This window comes from Papio anubis, chromosome 13 (assembly GCF_008728515.1).
Source record: "Papio anubis isolate 15944 chromosome 13, Panubis1.0, whole genome shotgun sequence".
Classification (NCBI taxonomy): domain Eukaryota; kingdom Metazoa; phylum Chordata; class Mammalia; order Primates; family Cercopithecidae; genus Papio; species Papio anubis.
The window spans coordinates 9,393,268-9,409,897 of NC_044988.1; the positions used below are offsets into that span (position 1 = coordinate 9,393,268).

The 16,630-nt window shown below is 41.0% G+C and overlaps 1 protein-coding gene across 9 annotated transcripts in view; it reads right to left on the minus strand.

The window, feature by feature from the left end:
* Positions 1–12,657: 12,657 nt before the first annotated feature.
* Positions 12,658–16,630, minus strand: part of SPIN1 (spindlin 1) — an 85,284-nt gene continuing 81,311 nt past the window's right edge. For 7 of the 9 annotated variants that reach the window (XM_009189068.4, XM_009189070.2, XM_009189067.4 and 4 more), the window contains one exon: positions 16,015–16,298. In XM_009189068.4, the coding sequence (XP_009187332.1) occupies positions 16,099–16,298 (200 nt within the window). In that variant the 3' untranslated portion in view covers positions 16,015–16,098. Of the gene's footprint in view, positions 16,299–16,630 lie in introns of all 9 variants that reach the window. The other 2 variants (XM_017949958.3, XM_003911886.3) reach the window with 2 other exon arrangements.

Sequence of the window (16,630 nt, forward strand, 5' to 3'; positions counted from 1 at the left end):
TAAAAAACTCCATGACTTTTAACTATCTCTAAAATCTAAAATGGTAGTTCTCAAACCTGAGTGATGGTAGGTCTGTGCCTCTAACATTACTTAAGGGTAATGGGGAACTTAAGGGTAAAGGGGAACGTGCTTCTTAAACTGCAGTTTCCTGGGCCGTAATTTCAGTCTGGGTGAAACCCAGGAATCTGCACTTTCAATACGCCTCAAACAGCTGCTGTAGCCGGCACTCACACTGCACTCAGCACAGTCCTGAGGCGGGTTAAAAGTATTTGGCCTGAGGACGCCTCAGTACCTAAGTCCTTAGGGTAATGAACTGCAACCTAACTTAGTATGTAACTAACTAAAAGACCAATTTAGGAGTACAGTCATGCATGGCATAATGACATTTTCATCAATAGCAGACAGCACATAGACAGTGGTCCCGTAAGATTATAATACTAGGCCAGGCACAGTGGCTCACGCCTGTAATCCCAGCACTTTGGGAGGCTGAGGCGGGCAAATCACGAGGTCAGGAGTTCGAGTCCAGCGTGACCAACATGGTGAAACCCCATCTCTACTAAAAATACAAAAATCAGCTGGGCATGGTGGTGCATGCTTGTAATCCCAGGAGGCTGAGGCAGGAGAATCGCTTGAACCCAGGAGATGGAGATTGCAGTGGGCTGAGATTGCATCACTGCACTCCAATCTGAGCGACAGAGCGAGATTTCGTCTTTAAAAAAAAAAAAAAAAAAATTACACTACTGTATTTTTACTGCACTTTTTCTGTTTGGTATGTTTACATACAAATACCATTGTGTTCCAACTGCCTACAGCATACAGTACAGTGACACGCTATACAGGTTGGTAGCCTAGGAACAACAGGCTATCCCAGGCAGCCTAGGTGTACAGTAGGCTGTATCTTCTAGGATTGTGTAAGTACACTCTAAGATGTTCCCACAACAATGAAATACAAAATTTTGCAAAAAGTATCCCCACCAAAAGCGATGAATAACAGTACAATGCATAACGGTATATGTTTTCATGCTTTTGTGTCAAACAGTCTCAGACAATCATAGCAGCCAAGCTTCAGTCAACACGGGCACTAAACTGTTTAAATTATATAAAAAGGTAAACATCACGTTGTACTCAATCAAGCTGTCTCTGTATAAATCAGTTGTTTTTCTCTACCTCATTTCTATTTTCTGTTCAAAAACGCTGTCTGGCCATGTGACAGACAAGAGTTCTTTGAACCTATCCTGGTTTGGAGGGCTATCCAATTCTAGAATCTTGAATAAATGCCAGTTAAGATCTAAGCTAAGTTTGTAATTTTGTCTTTAATGGCAATAACAATCTCTCATTCTTACTGATCACTCTTAAAGACCATCCATCTCCGATGAGTAACAAACTTAATGTGCAATAAACTCCTGTCTCTTGGACCTTTAATTCCTTTCTGCCCCAGAGGAGTAACTTAATGGTGACTTAGAAGCACTTTGGCAGATACTGATGAACAAAAAGCACACAAAACATCACTTTTTAAGGATCTAAGGTAGCAACTGAATTTTCTGGAAGGGGTGATTTGGGCTCAAGACCTTTTAAAAAGTGTTAACTGTTGATAAGGCAAGGGAAATAAAGGCACGAAAAGACTGGGAGGCCGGGCGCGGTGGCTCACAACTGTAATCCCAGCACTTTGGGAGGCCGTGGGTAGATGACAAGGTCAGGAGTTCAAGACTAGCCTGGCCAATATGATGAAACCCTGTCTCTACTAAAAATATAAAAATTAGCCAGGCTTGGTGGCACATGCCTGTAGTCCCAGCTACTTGGGAGGCCGAGGCAGAAGAATTGCTTGAACCCGGGAGGCAGAGCTTGCAGTGAGCCGAGATCATGCCACTGCACTCCAGCCTGGGTGACAGAGCGAGACTCCATCTCAAAAAATAAAAAAAAATAAAGACTGGGGAATAATTTGTAATAATTTGTATAAGAGAAAATGGTCATACCAGCCAGCAGCTAATTAAGTTACATGATACCTAGCTAGTTGCTGACTCCCAACAAGCAACCTGAGGCTGGCTGACAGCTCTTTGCCCTGCAATCCTGTCTCCAACAGGTGGTTAAAGTAGAAGCAACCAATTAGACTCTGACTGGCCTTCCCTTCTACCACTCATTCTGCTACAACATTAAACCGGAACAACACCGCCGAGGCTATAAATCCAGCCTGGTCCTGTAGGATTCAGATTAGGCTTTTCTGTCTGTAAACCTGTGAGGACCTTTTCCACAGTCCTCCTGACCATCTACAACAGGAGCATAACCATGGAAAGGTCCAGCCTTCCGTTTATGACTCAATGAGCACCATTTCTCCCACGAGACAGTAGCCTGAGGGGTGGCCGGGCAGCACGGGCTCCAGGACAAGCAGATACCTTGACTTTCTGAGGTTTAAAGAGTCATCCTTGCATCCAGCTGATTGGATGATTATCAATTAAGAACTGCATTTCCTCACCAGGGACTACAACCCTCGCTGGGCACCAGGTCTGGACTACTTCTTGGATCTTACAGAGGCCTCTGTAGGTGACACCAGCAACACTTAAGCGGCCTATAACACCAATCATCACATCATAGGAAATGCTATACTTAACCAACTCCACGCTCAGCCAGAGAACCATGATGGAGGGGACCTGGGGTGCCTTGATAGCACAGCTGGAGGTGCCCCTTAACCACAACCTGGGTCTCAGCACCTGAAAGCCTGACATGGAGACCGATCTAAAGACTGACTGCTGAACTTGAGAGGAACTTGCTCAGAGCATTTCTTCCATTGCTTAAAGGCACCTCAGGCACTATATCAATTAACTTCCTCGTTTTTTCAATTATGTACTGTCATACGTTTCTTTTGGGGGGGATTTTCTTCTCAAACTCACTCAAACCCAGAATGTTTTCACTAGATAGTACTTCCCAAACACTGATGACCTAGAACATAATCTGAAAAAAATTCTTTATGAGAGTCTTAAAATTGTTCCTTTAAAAACTAAAAAAAAAATACAGCACAAAATTATATCCTCCCAAGAATCCTCAATAAAAGTACGACAAATTTACTTTAAGACATTCCGGTTTTTACAAAGTGCAAAGGCAGTTGATATTATGGTTAGTTATAAAAGGAACTTTAAAGTCCCATTTTAATAGTTTCCCAAAATTCTATGAACCTTTTTTGAAATCCATTAAATCCCACAATATGCCCATCGGAAAGATAAAGCTGGTATTTTTTCCATGGAAGTAGAGCTCAGAACACGAGACTTTAAGTCGGTGATTCACCCAGTTCCTTCAAGACTGTGTCCAACCAGAATCACATCAGCACCTTGTTCCCCTGTTCTAATTTGACACTGTTAACTACAGCTATTTTTAAACGGTAGGGGGGAAAAAAAAACATAAAAATGATCTTAGGAAATTTTTTAGTATAAAGACATAGAAACTAGGAAAGTTTTTGGATATTTTTCTGTGGAATGCGGAAAGAACCTGAAACTTCATCTTTCAATTCATGATAAAACTACAGAATAGTGTGCGCATAAAACATAAGAAGTAGTAGATACAGTGCCTGACAAGCCAAAGGTCTTGACCGTAGCTAAAAGAATCCTGCTGGAACACAAATCCTGTGCATTTGTGTGGTTCTGGGGCAGATGCAGAAACGGCGACTCCAAAGTGTTAACATTCTGTCCGCTAATGCTCAGCTAGGAGAATTATGACTGTAAACTGAGAATATGCTTCAATTGGTATTTTACTTTTTATTTTCTCTTCCTGAAAACTACACCGAAATGGCCATCTTTAGACCTAAGCTCCTCAATGTATCACCACAGACCACCACAAGAACTAATGCCTTCATCAGCTTGACGTTTCTAGTCCAAAGTCCAGATGTCATTACTAGTTTTAAGACACCAACAGTGGAAGGTACTTAAACTAAGTGAGCAGCCGGGTGCGATGGCTCACGCCTGTAATCCCAGTTTTCGGGGGCTGGGGCAGGTGTATCACTTGAGGTCAGTAGTTCGAGGCCAGCCTGACCAAAACAGTGAAACCCTGTCTCTACTAAAAATACAAAATTCGCCAGGCATGGGGACGCATGCCTGTAATCCCAGCTACTCAGGGGGCTGAGAGTGAGGAGAATTACTTGAACCTGGGAGGCGGAGAGCTGGTATTGTGCTACTGCACTCCAGCCTGGGCAACAAGAGCGAAACTCTGTCTCAAAAAAAAAAACACCTCAAAAAAACTGAACAATGGAAAGCTTATCACTAGTCATACTTAGAATAGACACAAATGATTTACAGATAACATGTTAGTGGCTGGGTGCAGTGGCTCACACCTATAATCCCAGCACTTTGGGAGGCTGAGGCAGGCGGATCACCTGAGGTCAGGAGTTCAAGACCAGCCTGACCAGCATGGAGAAACCCTGTCTCTACTAAAAACATAAAATTAGCTGGGCATAGTGGTGCATGTCTGTAATCCCAGCTACTCAGGAGGCTGAGGCAGGAGAATCGCTTTAACCTGGGAGGCAGAGGTTGTGGTGAGCTGAGATCATGCTATTGCACTCCAGCCTGGGCAACTAGAGTGAAACTCTGTCTCAACAAACAAACAAATGTGATTCGAATTATGTTGCTAGTTTTATGGGCAACGTACTGTCACTGAATGTGACAAACTTTGCAAAACCAAATTAATCTTTCCAAAGTGTTTTTAAAAAAATAGGAAATCATACTATTATTCTAGATAAAGAAATCAGAAGGTCAAACATGTTACGAAAATCATGCAAGGAAAGAAATTAAGGCACAGAGACATTTTAAAATAGAGAACAGAACGGACTCCAAAATCCCTGCCTAAGGCTAATTCTGATTGGAATCTCAGTCCAACTGCCACCTGGGACGGTACTCCCTAAATCCCCCCAAATCATAACCATCATATAACTTCAGGCTTTTTTTGTTTTGAGACAGTGTCTCACTCCGTTGCTCTCTCCGTTGCAATGGCACCATCTCGGCTCACTGCAACTTCAGCCTCCTGGGTTCAAGCGATTCTCCTGCCTCAGCCTCCTGAGTAGCTGGGATTACAGGCACCAGCCACCATGCCTGGCTAATGACTTTTTGTATTTGCAGTAGAGACAGGGTTTCACCATGTTACTCAGGTTGGTCTCCAACTCCTGACTTCAATTGATCCACCCACCTTGGCCTCCCAAAGTTCTGGGATTAAAGGCGTGAGCCGCCATGCCCAGCCTGGCACATTTTTATAATGTAACAGTGACCACAAATTTTAGGAGCCATCTCTGCTAACTGCATCTCTAAAGATAGGTGGTGGAACACCACATCAATTTACATTTATCTAGGAAGAAAGAATTATTCAACCTGACAGTTTAAAAATTTGTAATTATTCCTTTTGGCCCCAACCACCATCTTCCAGTAATTTGCCAAAATTATGAACACAAAAGGGAAGAGGAGAGGCACCTGATATACTTCCTCTAAACCTTTTAGAAAACATGGAGTTGTTCCTTTGCCCACATATAGGCATACCTGTAAAGAAAGGTGATACAGTAGACATTAAGGGAATGGGTACTGTTCAAGGAGGAATGCCCACGTTACCATGGCAAAACTGGAGCAGTCTACAGCGTTACCCAGCATGCTGTTGGTATTGTTTGTAAACAAGGTAAGCACAAGATTCTTAAGACAATTAATGTGTGTATGTATAGAGTATACTGAGCACTCTTAAGAGTCAGGATAGCTTCCTGAAACTCGTGAAGGAAAATGATTGGAAAAAAGGAGGAAGCCAGAGAAAGGTGCCTGGGTTCCACTAAACACCAACCTGCTCTACCCAGAGGAGCGCACTTTGCGAGAACCAATGGAAAGGAGCCTGGGCTGCTGGAACCCAGTCCCTATGAATTTATGGCGTAATAGATGTTAAAAATCATAATTACATGGCAAAGAACTTTCTAAGGACAAAATTATTTATATCCACTTTGTTCCATAAAATATTTTAGGTGGGTTATGAAGTTATTTATATATATCCACATTTTAAAAATATACTAGAAGAAAACATACACTTTTGCTACTATGTAAGCAGCACTGAAGCCAATTTAAGTTGGAACTGATTTGCTTATAAGTTACAATAAAAACTTGAATACCGAGTGTGGGTGCCTCACGCCTCAAATCCCAGCACTTTGGGAGGCCAAGGTGGGAGGATCTCTTGAGGCCAGGAGTTGAAGACCAGCATGGGCAACATAGAGAGATCCTGTCTCTGAAAAATCAGCTGGCTGTGGTGGCACCTGTCTGTAGTTTAGCTACTTGGGAGGATCACTTGAGTCCAGGAGTTCAAGGTTACAGTAAGGTATAACTGTACCACTGCACCCCAGCCTGGGACAAAAAGCAAGATCCTACCTCCAAACAAAACAAAACAATGCTTGGAAGAAAAAACGTGAAATTCCAGTCTAAAGAAGTTTAATTAAACCTTCACCTGCAGTTACACTTTCTTGTTTTTTGTATTTTTGAGACAGGGTCTCCCTCTGTTGCCCAGGCTGGAGTGCAGTGGCGTGATCTCGGCTCACTGCAACCTCTGCCTCCCGGGTTCAAGCAATTCTTGTGCCTCAGCCTCCTGAGTAGCTGGGATTACAGGTATGTGCCACCACACCCAGATAATTTTTGTATTTTTAGTAGAGACAGGGTTTCACCATGTTGGCCAGGCTGGTTTTGAACTCTTGACCTCAGGTGATCTGCCCACCTTGGCCTTGCAAAGTGTGGGATTACAGGCATCAGCCATGGCACCCAGCCAACAGTTACATTTTCTAGAATAGAGGTCTAGAATGTCCCTTAAATTGCTAACCCTTTAGGAAGGCAGCCTACTACCTTCACTTTCTCGGGACCAAAATACGCAAGTGTTCTTGTCATACTATTGACACCATTCACACCCTCTGCCACGTCACAAAGCTCCAGATGGTAGAACATACAATGACCCACTTGCCTTTAGAAATCACTCCCGCAATCTTGGTAGTTATTTCTTTTGAGCACACATTAAGAGAATGGGATTCTGTTTGAAGTGATAAAGCAGCTAGCTTTACTTAGAATGTGGGGACCAATGTTATAACTCCATACCAGAAACTGAATTAGTGATGCAATGTAAAAAAAAAAAAATTTTTTTTTTTTTTTTTTTTTTTTGGAGACAGAGTCTTGCTCTGTTGGCCAGGCTGGAGTGCGATGGTGCAATCTCACCTCACTGCAACCTCCATCTCTCGGGCTCAAGCAATTCTCCTGCATCAGCCTCCCGAGTAGCTGGGATTACAGGTGTGTGCCACCACGTCCAGCTAATTTTTTTTGTATATTTAGTAGAGATGGGGTTTCACCATGTTGGCCAGGCTGGTCTCAAACTCCTGACCTCAGTAATCTGCCCACCTTAGACTCCCAAAGTGCTGGGAGTACAGGCGTGAGCCACCACGCCCGGCTGGGATGTCCAAAAATTCAAGGTGAATTTTAACATCTGCAAACTTCTCCCCCTAGAAATATAACCAACTTTTAACACTTTTCCAAAGATCAACTATTTCAGGTTATATTTGAAAGAAAAAGACTAATTAAATACATCCTGCATCTAAGGCTTAAAGGTAGAAACAAAGATAATGATGGTTACTTTTCTGTAGTATTCAACAGATAAACTTTATTGGGCACAACTGTCTGTTTTAAAAGAATGTAGCTTCCCTCTCTGTAGGAATACATTCTGAAAGCAGACCTGCTATTTAAGTCACTACTTATCTAGTCATGAGCTTAGACTGCAACCTCCAGCCCCATGTTTTACAAATGAACTAAGAAGACAATTTAGTGTTCATGAACGCTAAGACAATGCAAAAGCAAACGTAAAACACAGATATGTCTCTTTGGACTGGGCACAGTGGCTCATGCCCACTGCACTTTGGGAAGCCAAGGCGGGTGGATCAGCTGAGGTCAGGAATTTGAGACCAGCCAGGCCAACATGGTGAAACCATTTTTATTAAAAATAAAAAAATTAGCCGGGTGTGGTGGCAGGCACCTGTAATCCCAGCTACTCGAGAGGCTGAAGCAGGAGAATAGCTTGAACCCAGGAGGTGGAGGTTGCAGTGAGCTGAGATCATGAAACTGCACTCCAGCATGGGCGACAGAGTGAGACTCCGTCTCAAGAAAAAAACAAACATAGATGTGTCACTTTATTCATAAAAATTAGATGTACAGTCTTCTCAATCACAATGAAGTAGAAAACGTGAAACATCCTACTAAACTTTTAACACTGCTTATTACAATTTTTATGTATGCTAGAAGATGCTAGTGTTCTAAAAAAGATGTAACAACTAAAATATTCCTAAAACCAAACATCATATGACAAGCAAAATCGACTGCATGGAACTGAAAGTGTAATCTCAAACATCAAAAATAAAGCCAGCCGGGCGTGATGCCTCACACCTGTAATCCCAGCACTTTGGGAGGCTGAGGTGGGAGGAACACTTGAGTCCAGAAGTTTAGGACCAGCCTGAGCAACACAGTGGAGAACCCATCTATGAAAAAAAGAAAGAAAGAAAGAAAAAACAAAGCAAAACATGGTAAGGCCTTAAGTGATGCCTGATGATGACAGGCCAGCTGAACGGCGGCATGCCCTGTGCCAGGCATAGGCCTGCACTGTGCTCACTTGTCTTTGACACGCTGCTCTCCCCTACAGGACTGCTCTGAAAATGACCACAGTTTTGTCCTAAGTAGCATCCATCAGATTTAGATTAAATTAAGAATCTAGTGGCTACTTTAATCTAGTGCTTAAAGCTACTTTACCACAGCATTACAGAAAAACTAGAAGTAACATTTTGTTAAAACCAGGTCCCCAGTACATAAAACAGAGAGTAAACACAGTGCAGGATAAAGACTGACTTTAGGAAAAAGAGTTACTGCTGATGTCATTTCTCTAACAGTCGTCAGACTTTTCTATGAGAAGGCCAGAGGTTCACACTTGTATACACAACGTGCAGGTGCAGGGAAGACCAAGGAAAGCAGCTATCCAATTTTTTACAAAGCCATACAGAGACAAGTTCAAGGAAAAAGCTTTAAGAGTTATTTCCACAATCTGTATGTGAAGACAATTCACAATGCTGCCACTCAACCCTGGGTTGTTAACAACTGTTAACCTATGTTAACATCAAGGTTGGTTTTGTTTTCTATTTTTTTAAACAGAGTCTTGCACAGACTGTCGCCCAGGCTGGAGTGCAGTGGCACGATCTCAGCTCACTGCAACCTCTGCCTCCAGGGTTCAAGCTATTCTTCTGCCTCAGCCTCCCGAGTAGCTGGGATTACAGGCGTGCACCACCACACCCGCCTAGCTTTTTTGTGTTTTTAGTAGAGACGGGGTTTCACCATACTGGCCAGGCTGGTCTTGAACTCCTGACCTTGTGATCCATCCACCTTGGCCTCCCAAAGTCCTGGGATTACAATAGGCATGAGTCACCGCGCCCAGCCCAACATAAAGTTTTTTTTTTTTTTTTTTTTTGAGACGGAGTCTCGCTCTGTCGCCCAGGCTGGAGTGCTGTGGCCGGATCTCAGCTCACTGCAAGCTCCGCCTCCCGGGTTCCCGCCATTCTCCTGCCTCAGCCTCCCGAGTAGCTGGGACTACAGGCGCCCGCCACCTCGCCCGGCTAGTTTTTTGTATTTTTTAGTAGAGACGGGGTTTCACCGTGTTAGCCAGGATGGTCTCGATCTCCTGACCTCGTGATCCGCCCGTCTCGGCCTCCCAAAGTGCTGGGATTACAGGCTTGAGCCACCGCGCCCGGCCCCAACATAAAGTTTTTAAAAGACTTTCTGTTCTTTCACATTATAATGTGCTTCAGTAATTCCAACATAGAAACAGACAATTTTAAATGTATATATAATCATCTTACCCTATTAAGGATTTTAGGTAGTTTGTGTGGTACATAAAGCTCTTAACTTTTCCCCCAGAAAGCATAAATTGAAAATGAGAAAGAGGATGGTAAAAGCAGAGCAGGAGTAAGCCGACTCACTCACTGAACAGTCGATGTAAAAAAAATGCACAGCAAGACCCCGTACTTCTGTGTCACCTCAGAGCTGGGCAGGGGCCGACGCACCACTTGGACCAGTGCCCTCACTAAAAAATTAAGTAGCGGCCAGGCGTGGTGGCTCACGCCTGTTAATCTCAGCACTTTGGGAGGCGGAAGCAGGTGGATCACCTGAGGTCAGGAGTTTGAGAACAGCCTCAACATGGAGAAACCCCGTCTCTACTGAAAATACAAAATTGGCTGGGTGTGGTGGCGCATGCCTGTAAACCCAGCTACTCGAGAGGCTGAGGCAGGAGAATTGCTTGAACCTGGGATGCGGGGATCGCGCCATTGCACTCCAGACGGGGCAACAAGAGTGAAACTCTGTCTCAAATAATAATAATAATAAATAAATAAATAAATAAACAAGCAGAAAGAACGCCAATGTCATGTTTAGGCAAACTTATGTGCCATGACATTTTTCAAAAACCGTCTGCTACTTGGTTTACCAACATCAATCATAAGGGAAGACAGAGACTCTAGGAATGGCTGGAGAAGTAACTTAAAGACTCAATGAATTCTCTCAACTCCACATGCTGCCTAAAAACTTACAAGTACATGACACAGAACAAACCAATTACTATAAAAATTAAGTATAAGATTGTAGATTATGAGCAAAAGAAATCTAGGCTTTTTAAGTCTCCTGTGTGGTTAAAAAAACAGGTTTATGAAGATATTACTTTCATGATATATTGAAAGTGTCTTTAAAATATAAAGTTATCTGGCTAGGTGCCATGACTCACGCCTATAATCTCAGCACTTTGGGAGGCTGAGGAGGGTGGAATGCTTGAGCCCAGCAGTTCGAGAACAGCCTTGGCAACATGGCTAAAACCCTGTCTCTACCAAAAATACAAAGATTAGCCAGTCCCATAACCCAGTCTCAAAATAAATAAGCAAATGAATATATTTAAAAATTAAAGTATCTATATTCTTGTGATGAAAAATTTTTTAAATTTCTTCAGCATACTTTCTCTCCAAAAAGACATCGTTTATTTACTTTTTTTAGTTATGGAAAAAAATTTTTTTAAGTTCCGGGATACATGCACAGAACGTGCAGGTTACACAGGTATATGTGTGCTATGGTGGAGGCATTTATTTTTTAAGCACAAAAACAATTTTGGGTTATAATTCCTAGTATACAGAGACACAGATGCCTACATTCTAATGACTAATATAAAACCTTTTATTTGGCAATTTGGAAATAAACACTTTTTAGATATTAACTTATGAAATATGGTTACAGAAAATTATTCACAGAAAATATTACACTATAGATGGATACTCAAATCACTCCAATGAAGTAATTTACTTGAGGTGTTCATAAAGCAGCTCAGAGTCTGGGCACAAAATAGAGATCTGAGTCTTCATTCCTCTGTAATCCTGCGTGAGATACTCAATCTCTGCCCCTTCCTCAAAAGACTGTTAAGAACAAAACAAAATAGCGTGGAAAGTGCTTGGCAAGGTACTTATTAAGCATTTATGAATGCTTTATTAGTATCAAATGCTTTTGTCATCACAGAGTTTAATTGTACCAAGAAACAAAAATTCTCGAACAGAGTGATGACTGCTTTAAATAGGGGAGTTGATTCATTCGTTTACAAATACTAGTCATCAACTTTCAAACTTCAGACTAAACTCTGTTATATTTTTGGAGCGATATTTACAGAGTTGTACCCGTGATAGATACCACAGACAGACAATGAATAATCTACCTTCAGCAAGGAAGGTCAGAAAATCCAGACTCAAGACGGGCACCTGTGCTTCCCAATGGCTCATTTCCTCCCTAAACTACAGACTTCTTCCACCAAAGCCCGAGTAGACCCTGTCTTCAGTCCACCTCAGTAATATCCACGGTCTTGGGGCATAGACACTGCACTGACACAAACCTAGAAGCCCGGTGTCCCAAAGCCCCAGTTTGCACTCATCCCTCACCAAGTATCAACCATTCTCCCAAAAGCAGGTCAATATTCTGGACTTCAGCACGATCCTTTGGCCAAAATGAATTGGGAAACATTTTTAAAAAAAAACACTAACTAAAACATGCCATAAATTCCACTTTTTACCTCATTGATTAAAATAATCAAGAAAGATAAAACATACATAGGTGTTAATATTAGGATGGTGCAAAAGTAACTGCATTTTTTGCCATACAAGCAATGGTAAAACTGCTATTACTTTTGCACGAGCCTGTATTACTTTTTTTTATATCTTAGCATTGAGAAATAGTGATTTTTCACTATAGAATCCCATTATTATTTAAATATGAGTAAAAGCATTATAATATTCAAAGCAAGAATAGATATGAAAGTATAAAATACACATTATTTAATTCTATTTAAAAGAATTTTTTTTAAGTTTAAGATCTTTTAAAGTTGAATTTTATCAATGTCAAACTGCAAACTTCAATATTTAATATATGTGTGGTATCGATGATTGCCTCCTCTTCTTTCAGGTATTATTGAATATTATCAATCAAATAAAAATTCTATTTCTTTCCATTTCTATGCATATCTGACATTTACATGTGGTGAAAAGGTTACTTGGCCCAAAAACTTCTCAGAATCAAGTTTAACACATCACAATTTGCTCATGAGCACAAACTTTACAGTCAGGAGTTGCACATAAAGGGTTTATTTTAAATGTTTTAAGGATAAGATAGAGTTACATCATAATTATAAAAATTACTTACAGAATTAACAGATTTATATTGTGTATACTTCTAAATGCAGAGAACAGGGAACTGTCTACACATTGTATAAAATAAAATTAAAATTAAAAATGAATTCAAGCTTGAAAGATGAGGTCATTTACCTAATTTTAAAATGTGAACACGAAGACCTCTGACCTGTACACATTCATTCCAACTGCACTAATGATGGAAAACACAAAGAGCGCAGCATTTCCAAGGAACCACAGACATTTCAACCATAATTATTTTGTTATAATAATTGTTCCTGTTTTGTCTTTGGAGAACTTTCATTTTTTTAAGACAATCAGCTTAAGAGTGTTTTCAGGCACTACAATTTGTGACAATCGGAACAGTCTTCTAATGGGTCTACAGTGTTCAGAGATTCAAGCCCAATGCACTTCGTGGTTTGGCACATAAAACGATAAAAGAAACGAAATCTGATTTAGAAGTAACTGTGATTTTTTTTTAAGAAAACACAGTCCCTTCAAATGCTGCATGACATTTACAACTGGAAAATCACCTTCTGTTGGCACTACATTTGCTTCACCAGTGCATTTTTATCCTAAAACCACTAAAACGGCACAGTAAGCAAATATACAGGAAACTGAAAACAAATAAAAATAAAGAAAACAAAAAAACCTAAATATCTTTAACATGCAATTTTAGTCAGTTACATTGAACATTCTACTTAGAATAGAGCATGCAAAAAAGGATGGTCTGCTTTTAAGATTTTTCTCTGAAGTTTTACGTGGCAGCCTGACATCACACACGCACGCACACACAATACAATAATACTAGAGCAGGTAAATGAGAAAGGCCGATAAATTTTATACATAGATTCATGTCTTGTGTTGTCACAAGTCCCATGATACTTTTGGAAATTAATGTTGAATTCCTGGAACAAGGAACCAACATTCAGATACCAGAAAAATGCAAGCAATGCATGCAGATCTGACACGTGAGCCTAAAACGAAGCCCAAGATACAAGGGCTTGGGAGCAGAATTAGTCATAGCGTCATTAAGTGTGGTGTAAGCCACCAAAAGAAAGACAGAACGGGGGAAAATGGGGAGAGAAAAAAAAAATCTTCCCTTTCCCTCAGCCCTAAAGGCAATAAATGGAACAATGATTAAACTCATCGTCATCATCACCATCATCATGTTGCATTCATCTAGAAACTGGGAGACCATGTGGTATAAAAAAAGTCATTAAAGTTGCTTGCAGAAAAACCACAATGCAAGTCATTAAGTAATGCTAGAAATGTCTCAATTGACCCAACCCTCAAGATACTTCAAAATGAACTTTATTTTTCCACCCAAAGTGACCGAGCCAAGTTCTGCACAGTCCGTGCATGCTGGACACACTTGCAAACTCCTGCGCTGTAATGTCAGTCTGGCCTCCGGGAGCCAGGCTCAGCTTCGAGATTTACATGCAGGGACTCTTAAAGAGTCAACAGGAAAACACATAGCAGATCTGCAGAATAACACCTGTTCACACACGAGAAGCACCTATGACTTGGGTATCACACTGCTTTCAGAAGCTTGTCCCTGGCTGCCCACAGTGAAGCACCAGGGACAGAGCGACTGCAGCTGTGGACAGAAAACTGAGGTACTGTGTTTACATGGTGAGTGGTCGTTACCATCCAACAGCACAAGGCACAAAAAATGGGCATCAAGCAAACCATGCATAACGAGGCCTGGAAACCATCAAGAACAGCCACAAAAGAGGTCACTCGGACCTCTGATTCAAACTTTTGGTGTTTGAGTGATAAGCATGCACGTTTAGGCTCTGCCCAAATATCAGGGAGGATTTCCAATCTCCACAAGAGACTGGTTTCACATATGGCCTTTCTCCTGGTTGTCAAACCACCAGGGTTCCTCCAAAACAAAGTGAGAGCAGCTGTTTTGCTGATCAACCAATCACACTAGCAGTTCTATTTCAGTTTAAAACAACCTTGCAGGAATAAACCACATAAAGACTCCGTGGCTAAGGGCTGCTATTACTTACACCCACCAAGCGAACACAAACGGCTGGCTTTCTTCTATGGTAACGCATCACTGACATGCAAACCCCAAGGGGCCACTGAATGGAATGAATCCACATTAACAGCACACCTGGAGCAGGAACATGCACCCCACAAGGTGTCAGGAGACTAAGCTGCTATTTGTCTAGACATTCTTTGTGAGGAAAAGCCAGGGGGTAGGGGAAAGGGGTGGGTTGAAAGTTTCTGACCATAATTATACATTAGCAATAATAGTAATAAAAATTTAAAAGTCCCAGAGAGCTTGTTAGAAGGCAACAATGCCACTCAAAACTTACACTTCCAATATAAAAGCATAGTATTCTTCCAGAAACTTACCAAAAACACGCAAACCAGTGATGTATTGTTGCCTTTTAAATTCATGTACTGAAATCCAGATTACCGATTTGTACACAATGTACCACATGTGCTGTCCAAAATACACCTACATTACACTGTGTGGAACAAGGACCTGGGCTTTGCTAAAAAGAATTTATGATTAAAATGTAACAACAACAACAAAAAAAATTCAAAGCTTAGACTTAAAGGTAGCCTTTTACCCAGATTTTTCACCAGATTGTAAAATTCTAATGAGTCATTAACTGTTCACAAGTAATTCATATTTGGACTTATGGTTTAAGGGCTCCAGATTGAAAAGGTGCTCTGAACTTCTGATTTTTTGAAACAAGCTGAAATGTTCCCATATGCTTCCTGTGCCCAAAGTTTAATTTGAAATAAAGAGCAGTAATATCATAACCATGACTGACTTGGGTAAAGCACTCCTGTTAAACTGAGAAAATTATGTCACCCACATACTAATAATCCACAAAGAAAAGACTGCCAGTGGGGTGTGTGGGGACTGTGGGGTGTGTGGAGGGTGTGTGTGTGTGTGTGTGTACACATGTATCTGTGTGTATATATTATATATGTATACACACATATAGATATAGGTAGATACAGATACATATATCTCAAAAAAGGCAATAACGAAAACATCAAACTATGCTTGCATTGTGGCGGCAGAATAAGAGGGTTAAGGTGAGGGGGAAAATGGTTAAGATCTATTACAATTTTAAATGACTATGATACTAGCTTAACTTTTACCAAACTTGCCTGTAACTCCCCTCCAAATAGACAGACTTCTTTTAAAAGAAAGGGGTTCTCCTTACACAAAATGCTTTGTGTTCACATCAATCTGTACTATTCAGAACAAAACCAGTTCTGCTGGCAGAGATTGTGGGTTCGCAGGGACATTTAAGCTTTCATTAAACTGGAAAGCAATCAAGTCTTTATGTCTACAAATAATACATTTCATAGTTCCACAAATTTGGCAGAGTTTGTGATGACATCTAGGATGTTTTCACCAAATCGTAGACATAAATATGGAAATCATCATCAAACTTGATGAAATAGACGGAGGGCTTGGCTTCTACTTGATGAATGACCATGCCAGTCCTTTTGGAGCCATCTTCTTTGGCATATTCCACTTGTTTGCCTACCAGGCTGTCCACAACTTCTCCTGGTTCCCTTTCTGCTGGAGGTGAATCATCTATATTTAAAAAAAAAAAAAAAGAGAGAAAATTTCTAAATCAATTTTTAGATATAAATCAACTCACATACTTATTTTCATAACTTAAAAAAAAAAAAAGAAAAAAAATTTAAATACCCTGAAGTCATGATTATCTAGACCAGGAGTCAGCAAACATTTTCGTAAAAGACAAGGCAGTAAATATTTCAGGCTTACGGGCATATGGTCTCTGTCCCAACTGCTGAACTCTGCCACTGCAGCACGAAAGCAGCCACTGATGATATGCATATAAACAGATGTGGCTGTGTTCCAATAAAACCTTTTACCATAGTTTGCCGACCCCCATCTAGATA